This window comes from Glossina fuscipes, unplaced genomic scaffold, assembly GCF_014805625.2.
Source record: "Glossina fuscipes isolate IAEA_lab_2018 unplaced genomic scaffold, Yale_Gfus_2 116784, whole genome shotgun sequence".
NCBI classification, from domain to species: domain Eukaryota; kingdom Metazoa; phylum Arthropoda; class Insecta; order Diptera; family Glossinidae; genus Glossina; species Glossina fuscipes.
The window spans coordinates 6964-30332 of NW_024006094.1; the positions used below are offsets into that span (position 1 = coordinate 6964).

Sequence of the window (23369 nt, forward strand, 5' to 3'; positions counted from 1 at the left end):
GAAGCCACAAAAGATATGGTGCGCGCGATCAAAAAAGCTATACACTTGATGATTGAAAGAATGTGGTATAGTTTGATGAATTCACATTCACATTATTCCGTACAAACGGCCGAAACCGGTCCGCTTGTACGCTTTACTGCGAATTAATATCTCCACAATATCAATGATTAACTTGGGGCATTACCATATTCAAAATGATAACGCGCCTCTGCACATAGCCAAAAACTTTCAATTCCAATTTGACGAGCACCGGAATATCATTAAACATATTCCCTGGCCAGCCCAATTGCCGGATCTCAACATAATTGAATCGTTATGGGGAGTTTTAGAGGAGAACGGAGAAGGAGCAGGAGAATCTCCACCTAAGAAAATCATCGAAGCCATTAGCGGATGAGTACACGAATGAGTGCAACATTCCCTTGGAGACTATTGAGGCGCTCCGTGAATTTATTCCACGAGAAATCAGCATCAGCATCAGCATCAGCATCAATAAATGAATATTGTGCAGATATCTGAATATCATGTTATTTCATCCATTCATTCCCTATATATGATTTATTTTAAAAAACAAACAATTTCATTTCTTTATATAATTAATAATATAAAACATATTTAAATAGTGAATTTTTAATTAACATTGAAACAATTTTTCTAGATATACTTGCGTATGTATCATCACACTTTTTTTGCATTCTTCCCTACTATCAATATTTACGTATGCATGCCGGTTTCATATCTTTTCTTTTCATTTTTCTTTCTTTTTTTTTTTGTTTTTGTGTGTAAGCAAAAACGGAAAAGTTTTTTTTCTTATTACTTTACTTAATTCAAAAAGAACAAAAATTTATTCATTCAGTTTTCGCCGCTGTTACCGTGTTATTCGCAACCAACTCATACTCACCTATCTGCTCCTCTTCAAGAGCAAGTGAAACGCTTTTAATTTAACTGTCGTATAATTGTAGATCAGAAATAAACAAAAGTAAACACAGTTGATTAGTTGTCATAAACTGTTAAAGGTGAACATTTACGTTATTTATTTTTAGTTTTTTTCTTTTTTTTTGCCATTATTTTTGCTTTTGAAGAAAGTATATAGTTATTTTTCGATAGGTTTAAGAGCATGCCGACGCAAATATAAACCGAAACAAGAAACATATGATAAAAGCCAAGAATTTACTTTAGTTTGTGACTACGATCTTTTTTTTCTTTTTTTTTCTTTTTTTCGGTTTATTTTGCTTTTTGATGAACTATATTTTTTTTATTTTTTTTTTTTTTGTTATAGAAAATATATCGGAAATAAATAAATCGATGAAAGAAAAAAAAAAAAACAAGCAAGTTAGCGTAAAATGTAAAAACGACTCATACGAAAATAACTTTTTTTTTTTATCTACGGTAAAGTGAAGCATTGATTCACCCATGTAAATAGTTCGAGATCATTTAATATGTGTAATCGATCCGTGAAATAATGAAATGAATTGAAAAATAATTCACTATATATTGAGAGAAAACATTAATTTGTAACATATAAAAAAATGTAAGAAGAAAATATGATAAAAAATATGAAATAAATTTTCCACTTAAACAATATAATAATAATAATAATAACAATAATAATAATACGTGAAACAACAGTAATAAAATTAAATACACTTTAGAAAAGAAAAAAAAAAAAAAAAATACATAAATGAAAATTAATATTTGAATATATTAAGAAAATCAATTTTTATATATTAAAATAAATTGATAAAATTCTGCATTTGACAATTGAGTGCCAAAGACTTGAAATGACTTGAAAATCTCGATTGATTGAAAATTCTTGCATCTCCTTTGAGTTTCCGGTTTACATTCCGGTTACATATTAAATCATTTACTCTTAGACGGTAATAGCGATGGATAAATGAACAAAGACTGTAATTAATTATATTTTCAATAATAAATTTTTGCAAGACAGGCTCCAACTGAGTTTAAAAGCAAACAGACGGAAGGTCAAACAAGATTAATAATATCCAATTGGAATCTTTGAACAGCTAGAAAAATTCAAATTTGAGTGAAGGAAATTTGTAATACTCTTATACCCTACACGAGCTGTGATACAAGGGTATATTACGCTTCTTGTGTGAATTTATGCAACGCCGAGACAGGACCTCCATCTGTTGTTTTGTCATTTGTTTAATCTATAGGCCGCAATTCTTGAGTTCGTGATTGATAAAATTTCATACAGTTACATGCTCTGACTGAAGGATGAACGGTATTGAAGAAAATGATTCGGATCGGACTAACTTTTCGATCACTTCCCATATCACGAATTATTTTGCAAAGCTGATCTATAGATAATTGTAGGATGGTGTAGAGTATTTAATTATGGACCGTGGCATGGTATTAGATTATTTTATAATAACATGCAATATAATGTACGGCGTGCTATTCGCACGTGAAAAAAATGAAAAAATTATTCTTGCTTTACATTGAATATAACAAAACACTATTTGATATGAGATAGAAGTGCTTTCATAGCATTTAAGAAAGATTGATTTAAATTTAATGAATCTAATGTTAAAAAAAAGCACAATTTCTTGGTAAATATTTAAATAAACTTTTTAATCTAAGCAACGCATTCAAAAGATAATTTTTAAGTAACGTAAAGTAACTTCAAGTAATATATATATTATATGTGCAGCAGTTAGAGTTCTATTATAGATAATAGAATACATTTTCAACAATTTTAAGCGTCTCAGTACAAGCCACTTTAAAGCTATCAACGTTAAAAAAACTTAAGCGAAACGTTATCGTTAGAGCAAATAAAAAATTTAAATAAATACAATGTGTAAAAATTCTGTGTAAAACTGATTAGATATACATATGTAACAAATCTCACCTTTACAAAATATTGCAAATGAAAATAAGAGAAAAAATGATATAAAACCGATTCATAAACAGACAAAACAATTCGATTACATCTTACTCAACTGTGCGCACGCACGTTATCCTTTTCAACTTGAACTCATTCTCGTCAAATTTAAGACAAATTTTGCTGCATACATAAGGAAAATGCAATTCATTCACATATCTGGCTAGTATGAGAGAGTTCTTAACAGAATTTATAAACCAAATTTTAATGGATTGTTTACAGGATAAATTTCGGCTTTGTACAAGAGATGCTTGAAGGAGATTTTGTGCAAACATTTGTAAATTAACATGCAAACTTAATGCTAATATAGACTTATTATTGTGTGTGTTACAAGATCCGTTCAATTGTATTTTTGCCGAAAGACGCACGAATGGGGTAAGATGATCGCTCATACTTCAGTACTGTAATGTGCTTATAAAAATGTAAAAATCTAAACAAAGCCGACATATTCAATTAACTAATTAAGTAAAAACATTGCCCATAATTAAATAACCTTTTCAAAGTGTTGCCTAATATGGGATATGATCGAAAAAATGATCGGGATATGAGTAATTTTCAATAGGATTTGTCCCTGTACCGAAGCATGTCAATGTAACGATTTTCATCCAAGTAAGGTAGGCAGCCGGACAGATTTACTAAACTTAATAATTCTTAATCGATCGGTATAATAAAAGATAGATTTATCGCAAGTTCTTCTGGTCGTTGCAGACGTCCGCGCAAGCTTAATATACCCATTTATCACGCGAGTGATGCAGGCGATACTAAGTAAACATTTAATATATTTTTTACAAAACAAAAAACAATCGTTATCGCTTAACTTCTAGATTTCTATTCTTATATAATCAAAATGTTTCTGTCGAGCTGTTTCTAACTTGAAACTTATTCTTAACAATGCTTCAAAATGTTTCATATTAAGCACAAAATTTTTACATACTCTTACCTACATATTAATTGTGAAAAAATCTATTCACTTTAAGTTACTGTCAATTGCGTAGAGATCGCAGAAAACTATATATCATTTCCAAAAGTTAGCTCGTACGTGGTCCAGTATTTATATTTTGAGCATAGTAATGCAATAAAGAATCATTTCTCTTCTAAAAATTGCTTTATTGTTTTTTAAAAAGGTTCCTCTCTTTATAGTCCATACACTTTTGCATACCTGCGAACCATTTTCCATTTCTGCCGACGACGAAAATCGTTATGCACGCAATTAATAACTGCACGACGCATAATCCACTAATTCGATTTGTTCAGTGCATAAATACTCGATTATGAGTGGGATATGCATGCGAGTTCGCATTGTCAAGCAAAAGGATGATTCGATGCCGTTTTTTTGTTTTCCTTATCGCCCCAAAGATCCTTGATAGACAATCGGTAATATATCGTTCAGAATTGATCATTTTACGTTCCTCTAAACGTACAGCTGCTACGTGAGTAGTTTTCCGTAACAAATGCTTCGGACACCAAGCACCTTTGCAGGATATGATTCATCTTGAAATATCGATAGCGTGCATTATCTGTTACGATCTTACGTCTTATGAAACATCGCTACTATATTCTTTAAGCGGACAGGTCGAACGAGTGCCTAAGGCTGCCTCAAATTTCCAATAACAATGTTTTCTGGCATAACAACTGATTTCGAACGACTTGCGAATGGCGGTCGCGATAAAATTCGTCTTCGCGTTGTTAAAGCATGTGACTTCGTCACCAAAACTGAAAGTAATTCGATCGATGCATTCTTGCTAATCTTAAAAGCCTGCAAGAGTGTTGGCCATTCGATCGATGCGGTATATATTAACCAAAATTTTTCCTTCATTTTCTACGTCATTTTATCATATTTTTGGCAAGATGACGATATCGTATCGAGAGAACTTATATTAGTTTAGCAGCGATCCACCCATTGATCAATTTTCGCACTTCTTCAATTTTGCGGATCCACATACCAGCCAAGCCATGCTGAACCAATTTGAACAAGTGCTAATCAGAAGGCATCATGTATGGTTAGCGTGCTGGTGTGGGCAGAACTTTTCATTCGAACTGCAACAGTGTATCCCTGGGCAACTCTTGCACCAAACAGGCAAAATGACATTTTCAGTCAATTTGCGCAACAGACATTTTTCTTGCTTTTGAATCTTTCCCATCGCATGTAGAGGTCTAGAAACAATTGCTTCATCAACTAATACAGTGGCTTTCATTCATTATTTTCACACTTTTTTGGTCCTCCAGGCCTTTCGAATTCAACTTTTGTATACCCCCTGTTGTTTACATCCCATCTGTTTATCATTTTTACCTGTAGAAGTAACTGTCGCCAATTTTTGCAACCTCCTAACATCGCACGAAAATGTGCACGAGTTCATCCCATTTTGCGCTGAAGCAGAATTTGCAACTCATTGTAAACAACACAAAGCATGCGCAAATGAGAAAGTGTCCCGAAAAGGGGTCATGGTGAAAAAGCTGAACTCCGCAATGCAAACGTTGGTTGGCAGTAGACAATATTTATTATTATTATTAATTTCGCCAGAGAAATAAATTCTAAGACTAAAATCTTAAAAGCACTAGCATCTAAGGCTATCGGCTTTTATTAAAAACTCTACCGCACTTGAGATTCGAACCCACGACCATTGAGTTGATAGTCAAGATTCCTCGCCTTCGGCCACTCAGGCGGATTTGACAACATTTAATATGGCCAATGCTCAAAATATGAATGGTGGGTGCCCTTGTCGAAGAATAATAAAAGTTTAATTAAAAATGATAAAATTATTTATTTAGTCAACCCACAAATAGCCCACCCTTTATGCCCACCATGTTACCTTTTTATACCCATTGTCGAAGAACGACGGACGTATCAATTTTTCAACACAAGCATATATATATTCTTGATCAGCATCAAATTCGAAATCGTCTAAACCGTTTGTTTGTGTTAAATGCTCTCCTCGCCGCAAAAAGGAAGCTAGCTACTGAAAACTTGATCAAAACATTGGAAGTTCTTGCACGCAGACTGGCTTAGGAATCGGTGCTAAAACGGTGCCTATGGTAGAATATAATCTGAGACCACCTCCGTTTTTAAAAATAAAAAAAAATTATTTTTATTTTTGCTCGTCATACTTATAAACCATGACAGATACAACGATAAAAATTTCTACGTATATTCCGTGGGTGTTCTTATAACATCGGTGCACAAATTCAATAAATATCGCCCGCGCCCAATCAAAATCACATAATATTATTATTATTATTAATATTATTATTATTATTATTATTAATTTCGCCAGAGAAATCAATTCTAAGACTAAACTCTTAAAGCGCTAACATCTAAGGCTTTCGGCTTTATGAAAAATTCTACGGCAGTTGAGATTTGAACCCACGACCATTGAGTTGCTGGTCGAGACTCTTGCCTAATCGGCCACTCAGACGGATATTAAAATTTCATTCTCTTCTTAAAACGTTTGCAGCACCCAGAAGCCCAATAGAGATTACAAATCATTGATTCGTATCGAATCTGAACCGTTCCAGACATGTTTGTCAGTCTATCCGGCTCTCTGTTAATTGCTATGGTAGACGTACTCACGGTAACAAAAACGGAGATATCTACTTCGAATTTGGCAAAAGCCAAATTAAAACTCGTTGCATATAGGTTAATATCAAAAATGGGCGAAATCAGTAAAAGGCGGCGCCCATAGTACAACGTAAGTTAAGAAAATCTCGGCATTCTGCGTGTTTTCACCCCATTGTCCGCATAAAATGCAACCGGCTTACGATCAAAATTTCCCCGTTTCTTCTGCAAGAATGGCAAAATTTCAGTCACGCCTAATACCTAATATTATAGAATATTGGCAATTGGCAATATCAAAATTTTACTTATAATTGAGAGAGACAACAATATCCCCTGACTAATGCCATCTTTTGTCTGAATGCAATATTTATAGATATATATGCTTCTGTGTAGATCTTTGCAAAGTACATTCAGTCATTTGTAATCGAAGGTGATTTTAACTTTTCTATTTAGATATTTCGTAATTCCGATTGCGAAAGATCTTGTAAAACAGGTGGGGCTTGATTTTGTAAAACCTTACGCTGGCGTAAATGATAGTTTTAAAAAATGAAATTTAGAAGAAAATGCATTTCAGTCAAACATTTGAGATGCAAAAGAATCCAAGTAAAGAATTTTCTTTTTTAATACGACCAATCACTCAGGGGATGCCTCTCGTGTGCCTCACACGAAATCGAAATCGGCGGGTGTCCCCAATTATTAAGTGTTACGCCTTTACCGACTGAACACTGACCGAAATCCGAGTCTGAGGCACTTAAGGCTTGAACACACGCGGACACTGACTTTGGTAGTCGCAATCTTTACCTAGTAGGCTACTCATGCGAATTTTGACAAAAAGTCAGTTAAAATAAAAAAAATAACAAATGCATTGTCTTCTTATTAAAGTAAATTTCAGATATAACAGATTTTCTTTTTATATATGATTTTCAATAAAATATATATTTAACATTCACTTGTTAATTGACAGAACAAGGCGTGAATATATAAATTGAAAATATAAATAAAATCAACAAAACAACAAAAATTAAATATATAAAAACGGAAATCTATCTGTAGATACTAGACTGAGAACCGAATCGAAGGCGAAATCGAGTGAAAAAAATATTATTTTGTTTAAGCACTTATCGCGAAAACTTGAAAAAAAAAACAGGCTTACCAAACTAACGGCGAGTTATGGCAGAACTTCCGTCCACTACGATAACAGCAACAATAACAAATCACAACGATAGTGAACGCATTGAATTCAGTTTATTTCAGAATTATTCAGTCCTAATCAATAAATTGGAGCAATTAGCTTTGGGAGTCGACGTCACCCTGACCAATATATCGTTGGATTATAAACAAGATACATCGTTTACTCATGACGATGAAACGATAGCTGACAGTTCCGGATCACAACTTTACCCGCAGACACATGTAACTCACACTTACGTAGATGAAGTAGAATATTCACGCGTTGTCAGCGACATATGGGTAGGAGTTATATTAACTTTGCTAATAGTATCGGTCATATTCCTGATATGCGCCGGATTTCTCTATCATAAATTTCAAAAATGGAAAAATTCATGTGAGTAACGTTTTCGTTTTCTTTTTTTTTTTTTTTTTTTTCTGAAATATATGCGTAAAATGATAGACGTATGAAATAAGTGTGAATATGTAGCGGAAAAATTAAAAGAAAGAAAAACAAAAAAAAAAAATGATGGAAGTGTTTATAGCCAATTTTGGCAGATTGTTTCAAATATTAATAATTAGCTCATGGTAAGAGGGTTTGTAAAAGTGCTATAATAACCATATCTTACATTCCACTCCTATAGCGCATACGTATAGGGATGAATCTAATTTATATATATATATATATATATATATATATATAAATTCTTAATTAAAAGTGTGCAATATATATTAGTAAGTAAAACAAACAATGATTTAATGGCAAATTGTACCTTGACGCCTGGAAAGCGTACCTTAAACAATATCACGCGCATATATCATGCGCAAGCATTAAAATCGAATATTAAACAAGGAAGAACACTTTAATTCGGTACCGTCCACCATTAAATACCCCACTAACTATGTCGCTAACAGTTTTTCCAAATAAGACGTTATAGGAAAACTAGTCCAAAAAGTTAACCATTCAAAACCATTTTTAATAGTGTTAGGCCCCGTCTGTTCAATAAATTTCATTAAAATATGTCAGAAAATGCGACCTCTAGGTTGAATATACGAAAAAAGACGAACAGACAAGTTTTAGTAATTCTGAATCGATCGGTATAATAAAAGATCTCAGGTGCATTGAATGTTTCAGCAAGAACGCAATATACCCATGGACCGCAAGTTGCGTAGGATATAAAATTTCTGCCTGATTTGAATACAGCCTCTTTGTTGCCATGGCTGTGACACAAGCATCTTTTAGATTTGACAAACGCCTCCATACGTATCGAGAATCGCTTTAAAGGTGTATACATGCAAATATATGTACAATAAATTACGATACGACATACGTCATATATCGAACCATCTAAGCTTCATTTTACTCTCAAATATTACAAGTTAATGTATAGCATATAAAAATTCGACTCAAACCGAAGGTACACCTACATCGCTTATGATGCAGGATATGTTAAGATACACTCACCTCTTCCTGTACCAACAACTTTTTCTGTCCGTCTGACCGCTGATGTCTGCCCATGCTTTTTTGTATTCAATGGTTCTGATCGGTCCCAACCTCCGAACACTCCTCATACATCGGCCCACTTTGAACTTGTAATTTCCAAAATTTCTTGATAAAAATCGCTAGATAATAGCATTTTGACATTCTAAATTGATGTGGAAAATATAGGTTGGCTGAGGCAATTGTTTGAGTCCCCTATCATATAACCTATCCAACGAAAAGCGAATGTTTATATGTTTAAACAATCTAATCTTCAATATTTCATAGTGAAAATTGGTTCATAAAGAAATCAACCTTACCAAAGTTGGACCACGTTGGTCCATTTTTTGGATATCACCCCATGCAAACCCTTATATAACAAAAAGGCATAAATTCATTCATGACAGCAATTTGATAAAAAAATCAAGTGAACAAAATTTGAATCACATTGGAGTATTGCGTGGACTTGACTCGATATAAGATTTCTCACTTTAGAAAAAGGTTTGATTCTCAATATTTTATGATGAAAATAAATCCATGGATTAATTCATGAACGATATGGCATTTGGATCGCATAGCTCAATTTTTTAAGAGTCCAACATATACAGAGGTTATCATGAAACGCAAGCGCTTATATGGAGAGATATGTCTAACTTTTTGTTTTTTATGACCGAAACTGAAACTGCGTAATATTTTTGAGAAGTAAATCAAGTTTGCTAAATTTGGATCACGCCATGTGATGTTTTGGTCACCCTTCACCCTATCTGGGCTTCTATGGGCAGTATGGGGTTGCATGAAAATAATGTGCATCTGTTGCATTATCACCTAAACGAGTGAATAACCGTATTAGGGAAAGTGATGATGTAAGGTATGCCCAGCTTGCCCATTATGTTCTTACCTGTTTTTTATTTATTTTTTTTTTTTTATGTTGTTTTTGTTTTTGTAAATTTAAATTAAAACATGTTTAGGGTATAGATTGTACTTTAATCATTTACAATAATATGTGTGTAAATGATTGTTGATGTGCGGAAAGCAATTAAGTCTAAAGAATGTTAAGTTTATTTAAAAACTTTTCACATTTTGTTGTCAACTGTTTATTGGATAATCAATGAAAAAAATCTCTTCTAAATTTTCCAATAATTCATTTAAACACAATTATTATATTTTTAATTTTGACTTGAAGACTTCATAAGCAACTAAGTAAATATTCAAAATTTATTTCATTGAAATGTTCTTAACAATATTTTCGAGGTTTAAACGTTTTATTTAAGTTAAACAACTACTACGTTCAAACAGTTAAAATGTATAAAATTTTAGCGCAATTCTCTCAATACTTTCCAAAGGAAAGACATTATGTGGCAACAAAGTCTTATTTTGAGTATTTATGATGAAAGTGGGTAAATAATAATGATAAAGTTTTTGACAAAGAGATTAATTTTTAATACAATTTAAAGTCAGCCAATCCACTGTATGGGTGTTCTCCCATACGTGCTTTTAGCTGGAAAAATATATATAATTTTTTTGATCGTCTCAAGTGTGATAGAATTTCCAATACAGGCGTGCATATGATCAAATTTATCGGGCGGCCTTTAAATCCAATAAATAAATAAATAAATAAACATATAATTTTTGGTATTTTACTAAAAGTTTAAAAAGTTGAAAAGATTTGCAAAGCTTTGTGTCGTATTGAATGATCCCCTTTTACCCGAGTGATTGTAATGATTTTATTTGCTTCTTTTTTTTTTTTTTTTGTTCCGTAACGCTTAACAGCCTTGTTTTACAAAAAAAAAAAAAATTGCTCACTCATTCTTACCCTTTTCGATGCGATGCCAAAAAACTATAACCTTATCTTCCCTGTTGAATGAATAGTGATCGATCACAACGCCAGAATACTCTATCCATTTAACTTCACATTACTTGATCATGTAAACATTCGCACACAAGTTAATTGCAATATTTTTTCTATGAATTCATATTAAAAGTACAATAAAAGTAACGCTAAGCACTTGTATGTCCTGTAGATGGCTGCTATTTATTAGGTAAATAATGCGTCAGTTAATCCCTTTATACTGTCTTCATTAGCTTCAATATACCTTCTGAAATCTGGTATATCTTCAATATATGAAATCTGTTAAGACACTGATCTTCTGCCAATACATTTTCTTCTTACACATTCAATTATTTTTGTTGTTGTTTGAATACCATTAGAAAACTAAAAATAAGCCCGATTTTGCTGCTTTCGACTTTCTGACATAGCTGATAATCCACCATACAAAATCTATCCCGTCGAATCGTACAAATCTTTATAATAACAAGCCTTGCTTAACCTCAGGCCTAACTGTTAAATTACATAATGAAAATGCGGCTCAACTGCCCGCTTGGCTGTGAAAGAATGCTATTAAATCCATTTGTTGGGCGAAAGAATGCAATGACTTTCCAAAACAATCTGATTTATAAAATATTTAATATACACCAGAGCGCTCTCGTAAAGGTACAAAATAGATTCCAAAACAATATTCATACTACTTTTCTACTGGCTATTAAAAGCGAATAAGCTTACAAACGTTTCTATATTTATGAAAAAAAAAAAAAAAAAAAAAAAAAAAAAAAAAACAACAACAAAAGGAATCACGTAAATGAATAATACGGAAAAATGTGCACACGTATAGCGCACAGATGAAATGAACGAAAATGCCACAAACCGATTGTATAAACTGCATATAAGCGCAGGCAAAAAGAGACTGAAAGAAAAAAATTGTGAAACAAAGGCAACAAAAAGCACATAATAAGATAACAATCCGTGGAGAATGAAACATGATAGTAATAAGACTACAATAACTACAACATCAAGCTCTTCTCATACGCTATACGCTAGGTAACGGTTCAAATATTAAGCGCCATAACAATAGAGCAAATTTATGTTTAAACGTAAAAGAGCTGAAAAGTCATTGGATTGAATCAAAAGCGAAAAACTTCTAAGAAACTATAAATACTTACATACATACACATACACATACATATATATATATATATGCAACTAAAATGCCCCCTTCCATCTTCATTTAACGTTTTGTTGATACATTTTCAAATGATCACGTGGCATTCACGGCGTATGCTTGCTTTATAGCTTTTTCCCGTGACGTAATGTACGATATTTAATGGTGGCCGTCGCCCACTATAGTGCTTTTAATTGCTTTATATTTCAGAATGCGGATGAATTATATTTATTCTTACCGGGGAGTATTAATTGATATTAGGGCGATATTTTTTAGAGCTTTTGGTTTTGCATCTATTTAGAAAATCATTTATGACAAAACGCATTGACAGCCCAATGACAATAGACGGGAAGTTGATATTATTTCGAAAAAGACGCGAAAATTTCATCTTATTTTCATCAATAACTTTATATCCCTTGGAAATATAATAAATAATGCGATCCAAATTTTCGATCCAACAATTATCGTGAACCGTTTACTATTCTAAGCGCATCTCCTGCTGAGTAATAATAATATTTCGATCTACTTTTGAAGACAATTTTTTGAACTACCTTCCTCATAAGGGCTCTAGAGCGAGATAAACAATTAAAATACAAAAAAAAATCAATTTTTTTAATATTATACAAAAAAAAATCAATTTTTTTAATATTTTTTGCTAAATGTTAATCAATATTAAAAATTTGACCCAAAATGGCATTTGTTACCTATACTACTCTATGAGTTCTAAGCTAAGGGAATTATTTATAAGTCAATAAAGTAAAATTTCCAGTACTTTATGATCAAAATAAGTGAAATATGAAATGATATTTGAAACGAAACTTTTGCTAATTACGGCTCTCATATAAGGTCGCACTTGAAAAGTATGCGTTTACATGGAAACTGTAAGACTGTAAGTCTTGATATAATTTTACGAAGTTAAGTTAAGAATTGTAAAAGACAATGTAGTCTAGGGTATTTGATGTCGGCCTTGCCCAACTATAACATTTTATAATAGACGAGCAGATATGCTTAAATCGATGCAGAGAATGAATTATACCCGTGCGTAGTCTGGTAGGTAAGAATCACGATTACCAAGTTAATGTTCGCAGCTTCAAGTCCCGATTGTGCCAGATGTGGCTTTAATCACAGCTACAGTGGATTGCTCAATCGTTGACGAAATAACACTTACCGATTACGCATACACCCATTAGACTTCACGTCACCACTTGGTATCACATTCGCTTTTCTCGCTTCTTTCTAATAGCCATAGCATTACACGAAAAGGGGTTGCTTCTCCCGAAGAACTCATCCGAAGAGAGTGAGTCTGAATCCGCTTTTCTGAATTCCGAGTGACACCATAACAGCTTGGTCTATCCCAAAACTTTCGGTATGTTGTGCATACATCCGCACATCCCCACAAATTTGACATGTCCCTTATCAACAAGTAGTATGTGATATATATAACGGCTGAATAAATAAAATAAATTTACATAACCTTCTAGACGGGCGTAAAATTTCCGCTAAATAAAAGTTTAATTTTTCCAATTTTAATATAAATTTAAAAGTGTTTTAACATTTTTAAGTATTTGTTGTATTTCTGGAAAGTGTCATCACGGAAATTAAGGAATAAGTTACACCAATATAGTATGTAAATATTTAAATTATTCCATTAAAAAAAATTCTATATTGTAATAAATTCATATTTTGTATTGAATGTGTAGAAAAAAACAAGTCTTAAAAGAATTATTGGAAATTATTAAGTAAATGAGTGTCTTTTAAAAGTTAAGCATAAATACATTATTCCAAAAGTTATACAAAAAAAAAAAAAAAAAAAAAAAAAAAAAAAAAAAAAATACATATTTATATGTGTATTTTTAATTTCATTGTAAACCATCTGAACTACATTTCGTGTAAAAGTATATATATATATATATATATATATGTATATATATAAAAAAAACGCCCTAATGAGTATATATATATATATATGTATGAAACTAAATATAAGTTAACGGTATATAAAGAAAAGTTACAGTAAACCGTAGGAAGTGTTTTTATGGTTTAGCGTTGCGTTGGCTTAGTTTGCGAAACCCACAACCTCAGAGTTGTATAAACTTATCAGATAAGTAAGTTAGGAAGGATATTAAAGGAGGTTTTATATGTTTACAAGTCTTTAAGTCTTTCTTTTTTATTTTTATTATTATTATTTTTTTTTTTTTTTCTTTGTTCCTTAAATTAATTTTATTTTCATTTTTTTCCCTTACGAAAAAATCGACGCTGCTTTTACATGTGCGTGTATAAAAAATAATAATAATATTAATAATATTAATAATAATAATAATTCTGATTCACAAATTTTAAGTTTCATAAAATTAATAAAAGTAAAACCCTGTTGCGAGGCTTTGAACCTTAAAATTTACAATTTTAGAACATTTCTTATGTAAGCATTAATATTACTCTCTTTTCTCTCCTCTCTACAATTTCTATCTCTGCTTATCCTCCTTTTTCTTTTTCCCCTTCTTCGGATTAAATTTAAGCAAAAAGAAGAAGCATTATGCCAGCCCCATGACGAACATCGAACTATTACTCGCCATTTTTATTACTAAATATTATAAATAAATCTCTTGTCCTAGCTATCAAGGAGGTGCGTGCACATTTACTGTGACCGTAAACCTCTTCACAATGTGAATGAATGTATACATTAAACATTTACATAAGCGGCCCGAATTGCAATATTTTTTTTACAAATTTCAAGTCGACGTTAATTAAAATATTATATATAAAATATTATAAAAGCGTTTTGATCTGAATCAATAAGCCCCATGGGCCGATTGCCAGCACAAAGATTAAAATAAATGATCTCCGTAAAATTATATAAATTAACGGGAATAGAAAAACTTTTATGAAACGAAAAATCTGGAGTGTTTTCGAAAAATTCCTTTTGATTTTCCCCAATTATTTTATGAGAGGATACAACACACAACAATTACAATAAGTAAAGTGTAACGTACCATTTTGCGGAGAAAGATGAAAGATGTCTTTCTGCGAATAGCAATTAAAGCAGTATTCAAACATTACTCTTTTGACCTATGACGGTGAAATAGCTAGTGATCTTTCGTTCTTTTTTAACAGTCGTTGGTGTTGGTGTATTTAAATTTATTTTAGATGCATTTTCTTTTTCCATAGTTGTTGTTGTCGTTTGCGGCACATTCTCCACTTGCATCGACACAGTCACGGAGACCTGTTGTATGCCTAGTGAAGTTTTCTGATTAACTACTTTCTGTGGTGAGTTGGGGGAATGTTGATCAATTTTTTGCGTTATTGTTAACGGTGGTAAGACGGCTGCAGCATTATTACCTTTTACACCGGTTGTATCACTTACAATGGGTGGGGAATTTGGTGTACTGGAAGGTTCTGGCTTATTTATAGCATTGTCGCAAATATCTGCATCAGCTTCTATAATCAATGGTTCATCATGTTTCATTTGTGCTTGCAGTTGCGCCTGAAGCTCTTCAATAAGTTTCTTTTGCTTTTCTAATTCTTCATGTAAGGCCTTCGGTTTTGGACCTCTCTTCTTTTTCACTTTCTTAGCCTGACCCTCCTCGATAGTGCAATGTTCCCTTTCAATATGGGCGCGGACATGTACGCGTGACGAGTAAGGTTTCTGGCATATTTCACATTTATAAGGTTTCTCGCCCGTATGGGTGCGCATGTGAACTTTACGATCAATATTGCGCATGAATCGTTTCTCACAACGATCGCATTGATAAGTTTTGCAATCATCGCCCATATGAGAGCGTTTGTGTACGATAAGATTTTGATTGGCTCTAAAACATTTATTGCAAATATCGCAGGCAAACGGTTTTTCGCCTGTGTGTATTCGTACATGAATTTTTAAATCTGAGCTACGTACAAATGCTTTCGGACATTCTGTGCATTGATAGCGACGATCGCCAGCATGATGACGCATATGCAAAGTTAAATCTTGCTTTGTCGACAAACCTAAATTGCAGACCTCGCATTTATACTTTTTATCCACCCGATGACGCATCTTATGCTCATTCAGTCGCATTTTAATCCGAAAACGTTTGGGACATTCGTCGCAAGCAAATGGTTTCTCACCGGTATGCAATCGCTTATGTTCGATAAGACGCGACGATTTATTGAAAGAACGTTCACATTGATCGCAAGGAAAACGTTTTGGTGCACTTTCAGGCGGTACAATCTCATGGGGTAATATATACGTACCAGCAGCAGATTCTTCTCGCGTTCCATCTGTCAACGAGTTATAAATTAGCGTGATCACCTCATTAACCGAACTCGCATCCTCAGTTGCTGCCACATCCTTATCTAATGTTGACTCAGTGGCAGTCGTCGATTTTTTAGTTTCTGTTACCGTTTCAACGTTCTTATCTTTCGCAGTTTCGTCGAACACCTCCGGCTTTGTTTCATTACCTTTCTGCGTCTTATTACTTTTACGTCCTCGTTTAGCGCCAATAGATTTTGGTTTTGCTACTTTTTGATTATCTTCCTCTGTCTCTTCCAATAAACGTCTTAAGGTTTGCTGAAGGTTTTTAGGCTAGAAATCATAAAAAAATTTAAAATTAATTTTAAACGCAATTAAAACAGTTATATTCACCTGTAGAAGAGAATTTTGGATACTCAACTCCATTAAGATATATTTAAAAGTAAAAAAAAAAAAAAAAAAGTACACTTTGGATGGCTCTAATAAGTATACCAAATTCTATATTGACAACCCGTAGAATTAATATTTTTTCGACAAAATTTTATTAGGTTTTCTTTTTTCAATATTTTAAGCGTAAAGCAGTTTTGAAATGCAACCTTAACCTCATTAAAAGCCGATAGACGGACCGACATATACGTAAATTCGTAGTAATTATATGCAGTAGTACTCGCTTTCAATTATTATTATTGTGCATATCAAGCCTTTCTTGTTTAGTTTTTGAAAAATTTCACTTTTCGTTCAATGAAATTTTTTCCATTTAAAAAATTCAATTTAAGCCAACGACACTTAAATTAAATAAAAATATATCCATACATTAATATCACAAAATCAATATATATATATATATATATATATATATATATATTATATTATATATATATATTAGAGCTAATCATCATAAATTAATTGTTCGCCTTACATAAAGCATGAGAGAGAGACGCAGACGCGTTTACGAGCCGAATGAAGGCAACAATATATTCACAGTCTTCGGTGATGATAATACGATTTTGTGAAAAAGAGAAAATTATATTAAACACTTGACTTTTATATTAATATCGACGTTAGCAAGATCTTAAGCAGCTCTCGCATATCGCTCGGATCCAATATTTGTTCACACACCTCAACCACGTACGATAGATAGTTATATATGCGTATAGCAAAGATATAGCAAAGATATATTATATATATGGATTATATAAATATATATATACATAGATGTTTATACGTACATGGATCCAAAACTTTGGAACAAATTCGTGCTGCGTTCTCTGTATATTTCAGTAACAACTATGTTTTCATTTAGATAATTGAAATCGAAACAATTGGAAAATAATTATATAATGTCAGATAAATTCTTGCCCTGATACGGCGTAGTATTAATATTAAGTAAATAAATCTAAAATCGATGTTGCAAATAATCAAAATCCTAAAATAAAGTTAAGAGTAGGGCTTAATAAAATAAAACAGTCAATTTTCGTAATCGTTGTTGTTGTAAATAAAAGCGAAAAAAAAATTAAAACTTTAACATTTTCGCCTACGTAACAACAAGTAGAAAAAGTTTAATTCAATGTTCATCGAACAATTTCTCAATTGAAAGTGCGTCGATTTGGAAAGTTTGTAAAGTGAAAAGTTTTCTATGAAGGCAGAGAGGCCTACTACGAGAGCAACATTGTTAAAATCTGTGCGAAAAATTGGAGCAAAAGGAGATAATATCATGCAAACAGCAGCAGAATTGATTGTATTGTGCAAGACGAATAAATATATATACATATATATAAAATTTTATGCAAGACTTTTTTTTTAGAATCAAACTTAATAAGACCTATGAGTTTTATTCAAAAATTCCGGCAAATCAGCTATGGAATATTTTATCATAATCATTAAAACAGCATATAAGTAAGCGTAAGAGGTACTGGTCTTCAGTAGGATAAATAACGCATTGGCTCAATGATCAGCAATGAACAGCATTTCCAGAAGAGTACCATACAAGTTAATGATGATTATGGGAATTGAAAGTTCATGCATAAAAAAAAGACTGATAAAGCGATTCACTTAAAATTTCAATAGAATATGAAATTTGACAGTACAGGGCAGCTTTTGCCCCGCAAAAGGGTGGAAATTTAATTGAAAAGAGCAAAATATACGTAAGAGGAGAAGGAGGAAGAGGAGGAAGGCTGAGTATTTAAAAACATAAAGCATAATTATGGTTTCTACTGTTCGTTTTCTGTGCCATATGCTAATAATTTTAGTATAATTTTTGAGATTTGATATTTCTTTTATTGATCTAATAGTATTTAAAGGGAGTGGTTGGAAAAAGAAAAAGGTAAATTTTTCAGTGAAGCCGATAGCTTTTAGGTGTTAGTGCGCTAAGCCTTTAAGTCTTACAATTTATTTCTGCGGCTAAATTAGTTAAAATAATAGTAATAAAGGATAACAATACCAACAATAATAGTAATAATAATAACAATAATAATAATAATAATATGAAAATATTAGTTCCATAAGAGACGTGCTGCTGGTAAGATTTAACGAACGACTTGTCAAATTTTTACTAAGACTTTCAATGTATTACACGAAACCACGACACATATTTCTGAATCGCATAACTCTTATAGAAAATATTTGGCAATATAAGTAGACTGGCATTAAGAAGAATTTATATATTCTTTATTTCCAGCTAATAAGTTCTCTTGCCATGAGCAGTTAGTATCTTATAGTATTTCATACCATAGTATAAAAAATTGAACTAAAAAAAAAAAAAAAAAAAATGTTTACAAAGACAAAATATTCTTCGTAGGAAATTTTTCGAAAAACTTTTATAAGAATCTTTGCAAACATTTTAAAAAATTAATGTATTCTTATAAAGTTTATAGGATATAATGAATTCTTACTTCTTTTTTGCCAATCGCAGCCATCTTCGACTTCATGGGCGCTTTCAACAATTTTCCTCCCTTAGGTGGTCGACCTCGACCTCGACGTTTTGCTAAATTTTTAGACAGTATTGTTTTACTTTTTTCAACATTTTCATTATCTTCCTCTTTTTTTTCAATATGGTCATGTGTCGACGTCTGAATAACTTCAGCGTCCTCCAGCCTAAGATTTGTAATCACTTCGACAGTGTCCATATTTATGTCACCTTCCGTGGGCAACATTACGACTGCATCGGGCAAAATGAATGTTGGTGACTCAACGACTTCTGTTATAATAAAGACTTCCTCCTGCATTTCCATTTTGGGACCAGCCGCAGTAGCAACAGAAGGTGGAGATGGACTATCAAACAGATGATGCTGTTGCCGTAAGTGATTTTCGAGCAAATCCATTTTATCGTATTTACACTCACACGAAATGCAATTCAGCAATAGTTTGCAACGATTTAAAACGCAAATATTACCGCAGGCTTCTAAAGGTTCATTAATTTCGGGCAGGGCGGCAACCCTTTGTCCATTAGTAGGCAAAGGTTCTTTTTTCACATTGGGATTTGTCTTGGAGGCGTGCAAATTACGTGGCGAATTCTCTTTTTCTTGTTCATCACAGTCTAATGTGAAAAGTTGATGGCTTTCGTGTAAATGTCGGCCAAATCTTTCCAAATCCGCATAGGACAATTGACAGGCTTTACAATTAAATATTAACTTTTGCTGTGAACGGTGTAAATATACAAGGCCGCAGGATTCAGTTTCATTGGAACCTGTTGCTAAATCGGGGGTTACGCTGGAAATGGCATTAGTACTTAATCTTTTATGCATTTCATTGTTTTTGTCATCATTATTAACTGTGCTTGTATTTGTATCTGTTGTTTTGACACTGGGGTCTGTTGCCTTATTTTCAGCAATTTTTTTTTCTTCACTTAATTGATTGTCTGTTTTGTTTTGTTCCTTTTGTAGCTGCTTCTCGTTCTCTTCATTTATAAATACATTTGTGTTGGAATCGCTGCGCCTGCTCAGTCTTTTTGTTGGATTTTTTGTGCTTTGTAAAATATTTTTATTTAATATTTCCTCAAAACGTATACGTTGCGCCTCCAATTCAGCTTCTTCATCGCTGCTAATTATCAAAGTAGCCTCATCCTCTTCTAAGACATCACTTTCCGTATCATCTTCCTCATCATCTTCTTCCTCTTCTTCATCCAAATTTTCTACGTCATCATCTTCACCGGTCATTGTCAAGGGAATACTGGGTGCAGCCACCGAACTTTTTTGGCCTTCGGTTATTTCTTTCGCTGCCACTATTTTTAATGCTGGTGTATCTTTAGTTTCCATTTTGATGGGCACATGCTCTAATAAAGTATTGATCATAATTATTTCTTTGCGTTTGTTCAATCTTTAAAATTTTAAATACTAAAGTTAAATGATTATATTTATTAAACGATTTCTTTTGAATTATTCACAAGTTCTGTTTAATTTTTTGATAAATATTTTTTTAATACTCCAATCTTTTCATCAAAACATTCTCTTGCTCTCTCTCTCTCTCTCCCCCTCTCGCTTCTTCCTTTTTTTACACAATTATTAAATCCACTGACGCCGCTTTCTTCTTCTCTACTTTTTTTTTTGTTATTTGTGTTATATAGAGTTATATAGTATGAGCGCTGCATGTTCCACATACATTTATTTGATTTTATGGCCAACTGTTTGTACGTGCTTACCTTTTCGTTCGTTCCTCTCTCTCTCTCTTTCGCTCTCTCACTCTCTCTCGTTCTCTTTCTCCTATTTCTCCAATTGAATAAGCAAAACCTATTATTGTGTTAAATCTGTTTTTATTCTACACCATGTAAATAGTTACAATTACTTATTTATTCCTTTTCTCTGCTTGCATATTCTGTTTACTATATAATTGCAGAATCTTTATAATACATTCAATCTTTGCGTTTAAATGAAATAGCTTGACATTTTCGATTATTACATAGAGCTGCCTCTCTTTAAATTTGTTATTCAAGTGATCTGGTTAAAATCCACTAAATGTTGGTTTTGTTGATAACGTTAACGACCCTGTCTTAATAACATAATCCACAAGATGAATGACCAAGTCGGAGAGAGCATGTTATGCGAGAAACAAATCAAGTATAAATAATAACATAATATTAAAAACGAGCTAAAAAGATCAGAATTATGTAAAATGAAATGATAGATAGATAAGTTTGATGAATGAGTGAAGATAAGAGCTAAATTTTTTTAACTATTTAAAACATCTTCGTATATACGATTCAAACAATACATGTTTTCTTTTTTAAAATCTTATTAGATAAGAGTATGCTTCCCATAATAAAAATGTGCAACAATACGTATGTGTGACAAATAAGTAATACGCTAGCGTTGGTTGCCTTTTATACACGTCGCTGAAACACGATATTATATTAGATATGTATGTTTCCGCTTTTATAAAGGGAAAAATTGCGCATTGAAGATCCAACGGCAGATATATATTCTTTCGATTAGCATAAAACAATTTGTGTATTACATGCTACTTAGATGTTGTTACAGTGGTCACGATCCACCGTAATAGGAAAAAAAATGGGCTGAAACGTGGCATATATGTTCTCTAAATTTATGATGCCAGATCAAGTTTAAAAATTTGCGGGATAACGTTCCCACAATAGGCAAAAAACTATCATATACAAATTAGAAAAAGTTAAATATCTGAATTTGAAGCCAGCACCTGACGCACCATTAAGGTGTGATCTTCAACTCGTGATACTCAACTTATTTTCCTTGTTTGCTCAGCTTAAAACGTCTTACTCACAATGACAATCTGGTTTCGGAAAGTAGAAATATTAGACAGATCTAAGTTATCCGAACAGGACGCCAAAGACATTTTCGATTACATTTTATTTGAATTTTCCTGGATTATATAATGAGCGAAAAAGTTATTAAAAAATTGAAGTACACATTAACTGTCTCGTATCAAGATTATATTGATTTCGTTGAGTGTGTTCTGAAACACTTTCAATTATTCAAATTGCGTAACTTCTGGTAAGACCTATTGCTAACTTTACAGCATTAGGCTTAGGATGAACGCTTGCTGCTTTCATGCGTGGGCTTATACGGGAGTTTCTTGAAAACTTTCCGACCTAAGTAAGAAATGTACATTTTTCGTACGCCATTCAGTTTTATTCATCAATGTAATCTCCTCGCGGAATCATAAAATCAGCGCAACGGTTCTCTAGCATTTCGGTACCGATTCAATCAAGTGGTTTATCAATACTTCCAAAACAGACTTCAATTTTCCCAATGAGCTCAACTCAGTTGAATAAAATATTTTTCTTTGGAGCATCTTGTGATCTTGAGATTTATTAACAGAGAGCATTAGGTCTGTAACTTTATAATATGAATGAAAAATATTCGACTTGATTTCGATTGAATTAAAAAAAGGAAAGAATACTTTATTTTGCATTCTATTCTAATAATATTATGTGTACAATTTTATTTTCAGATCGCTCCGACGCGACAGACCCGGTAGAGACATGTCGCAATTATCCACCTAACTATGAGATGGAGTCCCTACCTTCTTATACCATAGTGTCCGGCCTACCTACATACGATGACGCCTTGGAACAATTTCGTAAAGCCGGCATAATACTTGCACCTCCGATGCCAATTATTAAAATATTTGAGGCTAAGGATACCAGAAAAATGTATTCAATCGAAAATGGAGTTAACGAAAACGATAACTTGTCAATAACTAATTCAAATGCATGCACATGTACAAATAGTGCCCCAGTAACTCCACCACCAGCGTTGCCATCAAGCTCATCTAATGCGCCATTGATAGAACTTTCACCCGAGCAATTGGCTCAGCTATCACAGAAACGTCTATCATTACAAATTGCTTTCGGTTCACAAATGCATCGCAATTCTCGGCCGCGCATTAATATGCATAATCAATTGCTGCTATCGCGAGCAATTAGTAACGCTGATGCTTTGGAGCAAGGACCACAAATCCATCGTTCATACTCTTCATCATCGTTTTCAACGGCCAATAACAGCAATTAGCTAAAAAATGTTTCCTACATTTTCGAAAAAAAAATATGTTTTTTTTTTTTTTTTTTTTTTTTTTGA

At 32.6% G+C, this 23369-nt stretch overlaps 2 protein-coding genes across 5 annotated transcripts; one reads left to right on the top strand and one right to left on the bottom strand.

Annotated features, from left to right (window-relative positions):
* The first annotated feature begins 833 nt into the window (after window positions 1-833).
* Window positions 834-23341, top strand: LOC119644426. 3 transcript variants are annotated; one of them, XM_038043976.1, is made up of 3 exons: window positions 834-1013; window positions 7420-8019; window positions 22744-23341. In XM_038043976.1, exons 2-3 carry the CDS (start codon window positions 7626-7628, stop codon window positions 23301-23303), a joined length of 954 nt encoding a protein of 317 aa, XP_037899904.1. In that variant the 5' UTR covers window positions 834-1013; window positions 7420-7625; the 3' UTR covers window positions 23304-23341. The 3 variants fall into 3 exon arrangements, with proteins under 3 accessions (XP_037899904.1, XP_037899901.1, XP_037899903.1); XM_038043973.1 differs by lacking the exon at window positions 834-1013 and adding an exon at window positions 1316-1528 and having other exon boundaries at window positions 7338-8019; XM_038043975.1 differs by lacking the exon at window positions 834-1013 and adding an exon at window positions 1316-1528.
* Window positions 14058-20992, bottom strand: LOC119644425. 2 transcript variants are annotated; one of them, XM_038043972.1, is made up of 3 exons: window positions 20960-20992; window positions 19215-20593; window positions 14058-16656 (listed from the first exon to the last, which is right to left on the bottom strand). In XM_038043972.1, the coding sequence occupies exons 2-3, from the start codon at window positions 20574-20576 to the stop codon at window positions 15145-15147; spliced, it is 2874 nt and encodes a 957-aa protein (XP_037899900.1). In that variant the 5' UTR covers window positions 20577-20593; window positions 20960-20992; the 3' UTR covers window positions 14058-15144. The 2 variants fall into 2 exon arrangements, with proteins under 2 accessions (XP_037899900.1, XP_037899899.1); XM_038043971.1 differs by lacking the exon at window positions 20960-20992 and having other exon boundaries at window positions 19215-20701.
* Window positions 23342-23369: the final 28 nt, after the last annotated feature.

Excerpts from the sequence above, each read along its gene's own strand:
- LOC119644426 (XM_038043976.1), top strand. The coding sequence starts at position 7,626 with ATGGCAGAACTTCCGTCCACTACGATAACAGCAACAATAACAAATCAC. Across the intron at positions 8,020-22,743 it reads TCAAAAATGGAAAAATTCAT|ATCGCTCCGACGCGACAGAC; the intron begins GTGAGTAACGTT and ends TTTTATTTTCAG.
- LOC119644425 (XM_038043971.1), bottom strand. The coding sequence starts at position 20,612 with ATGATCAATACTTTATTAGAGCATGTGCCCATCAAAATGGAAACTAAA. Across the intron at positions 16,657-19,214 it reads CTGCGATTGGCAAAAAAGAA|CCTAAAAACCTTCAGCAAAC; the intron begins GTAAGAATTCAT and ends TATGATTTCTAG.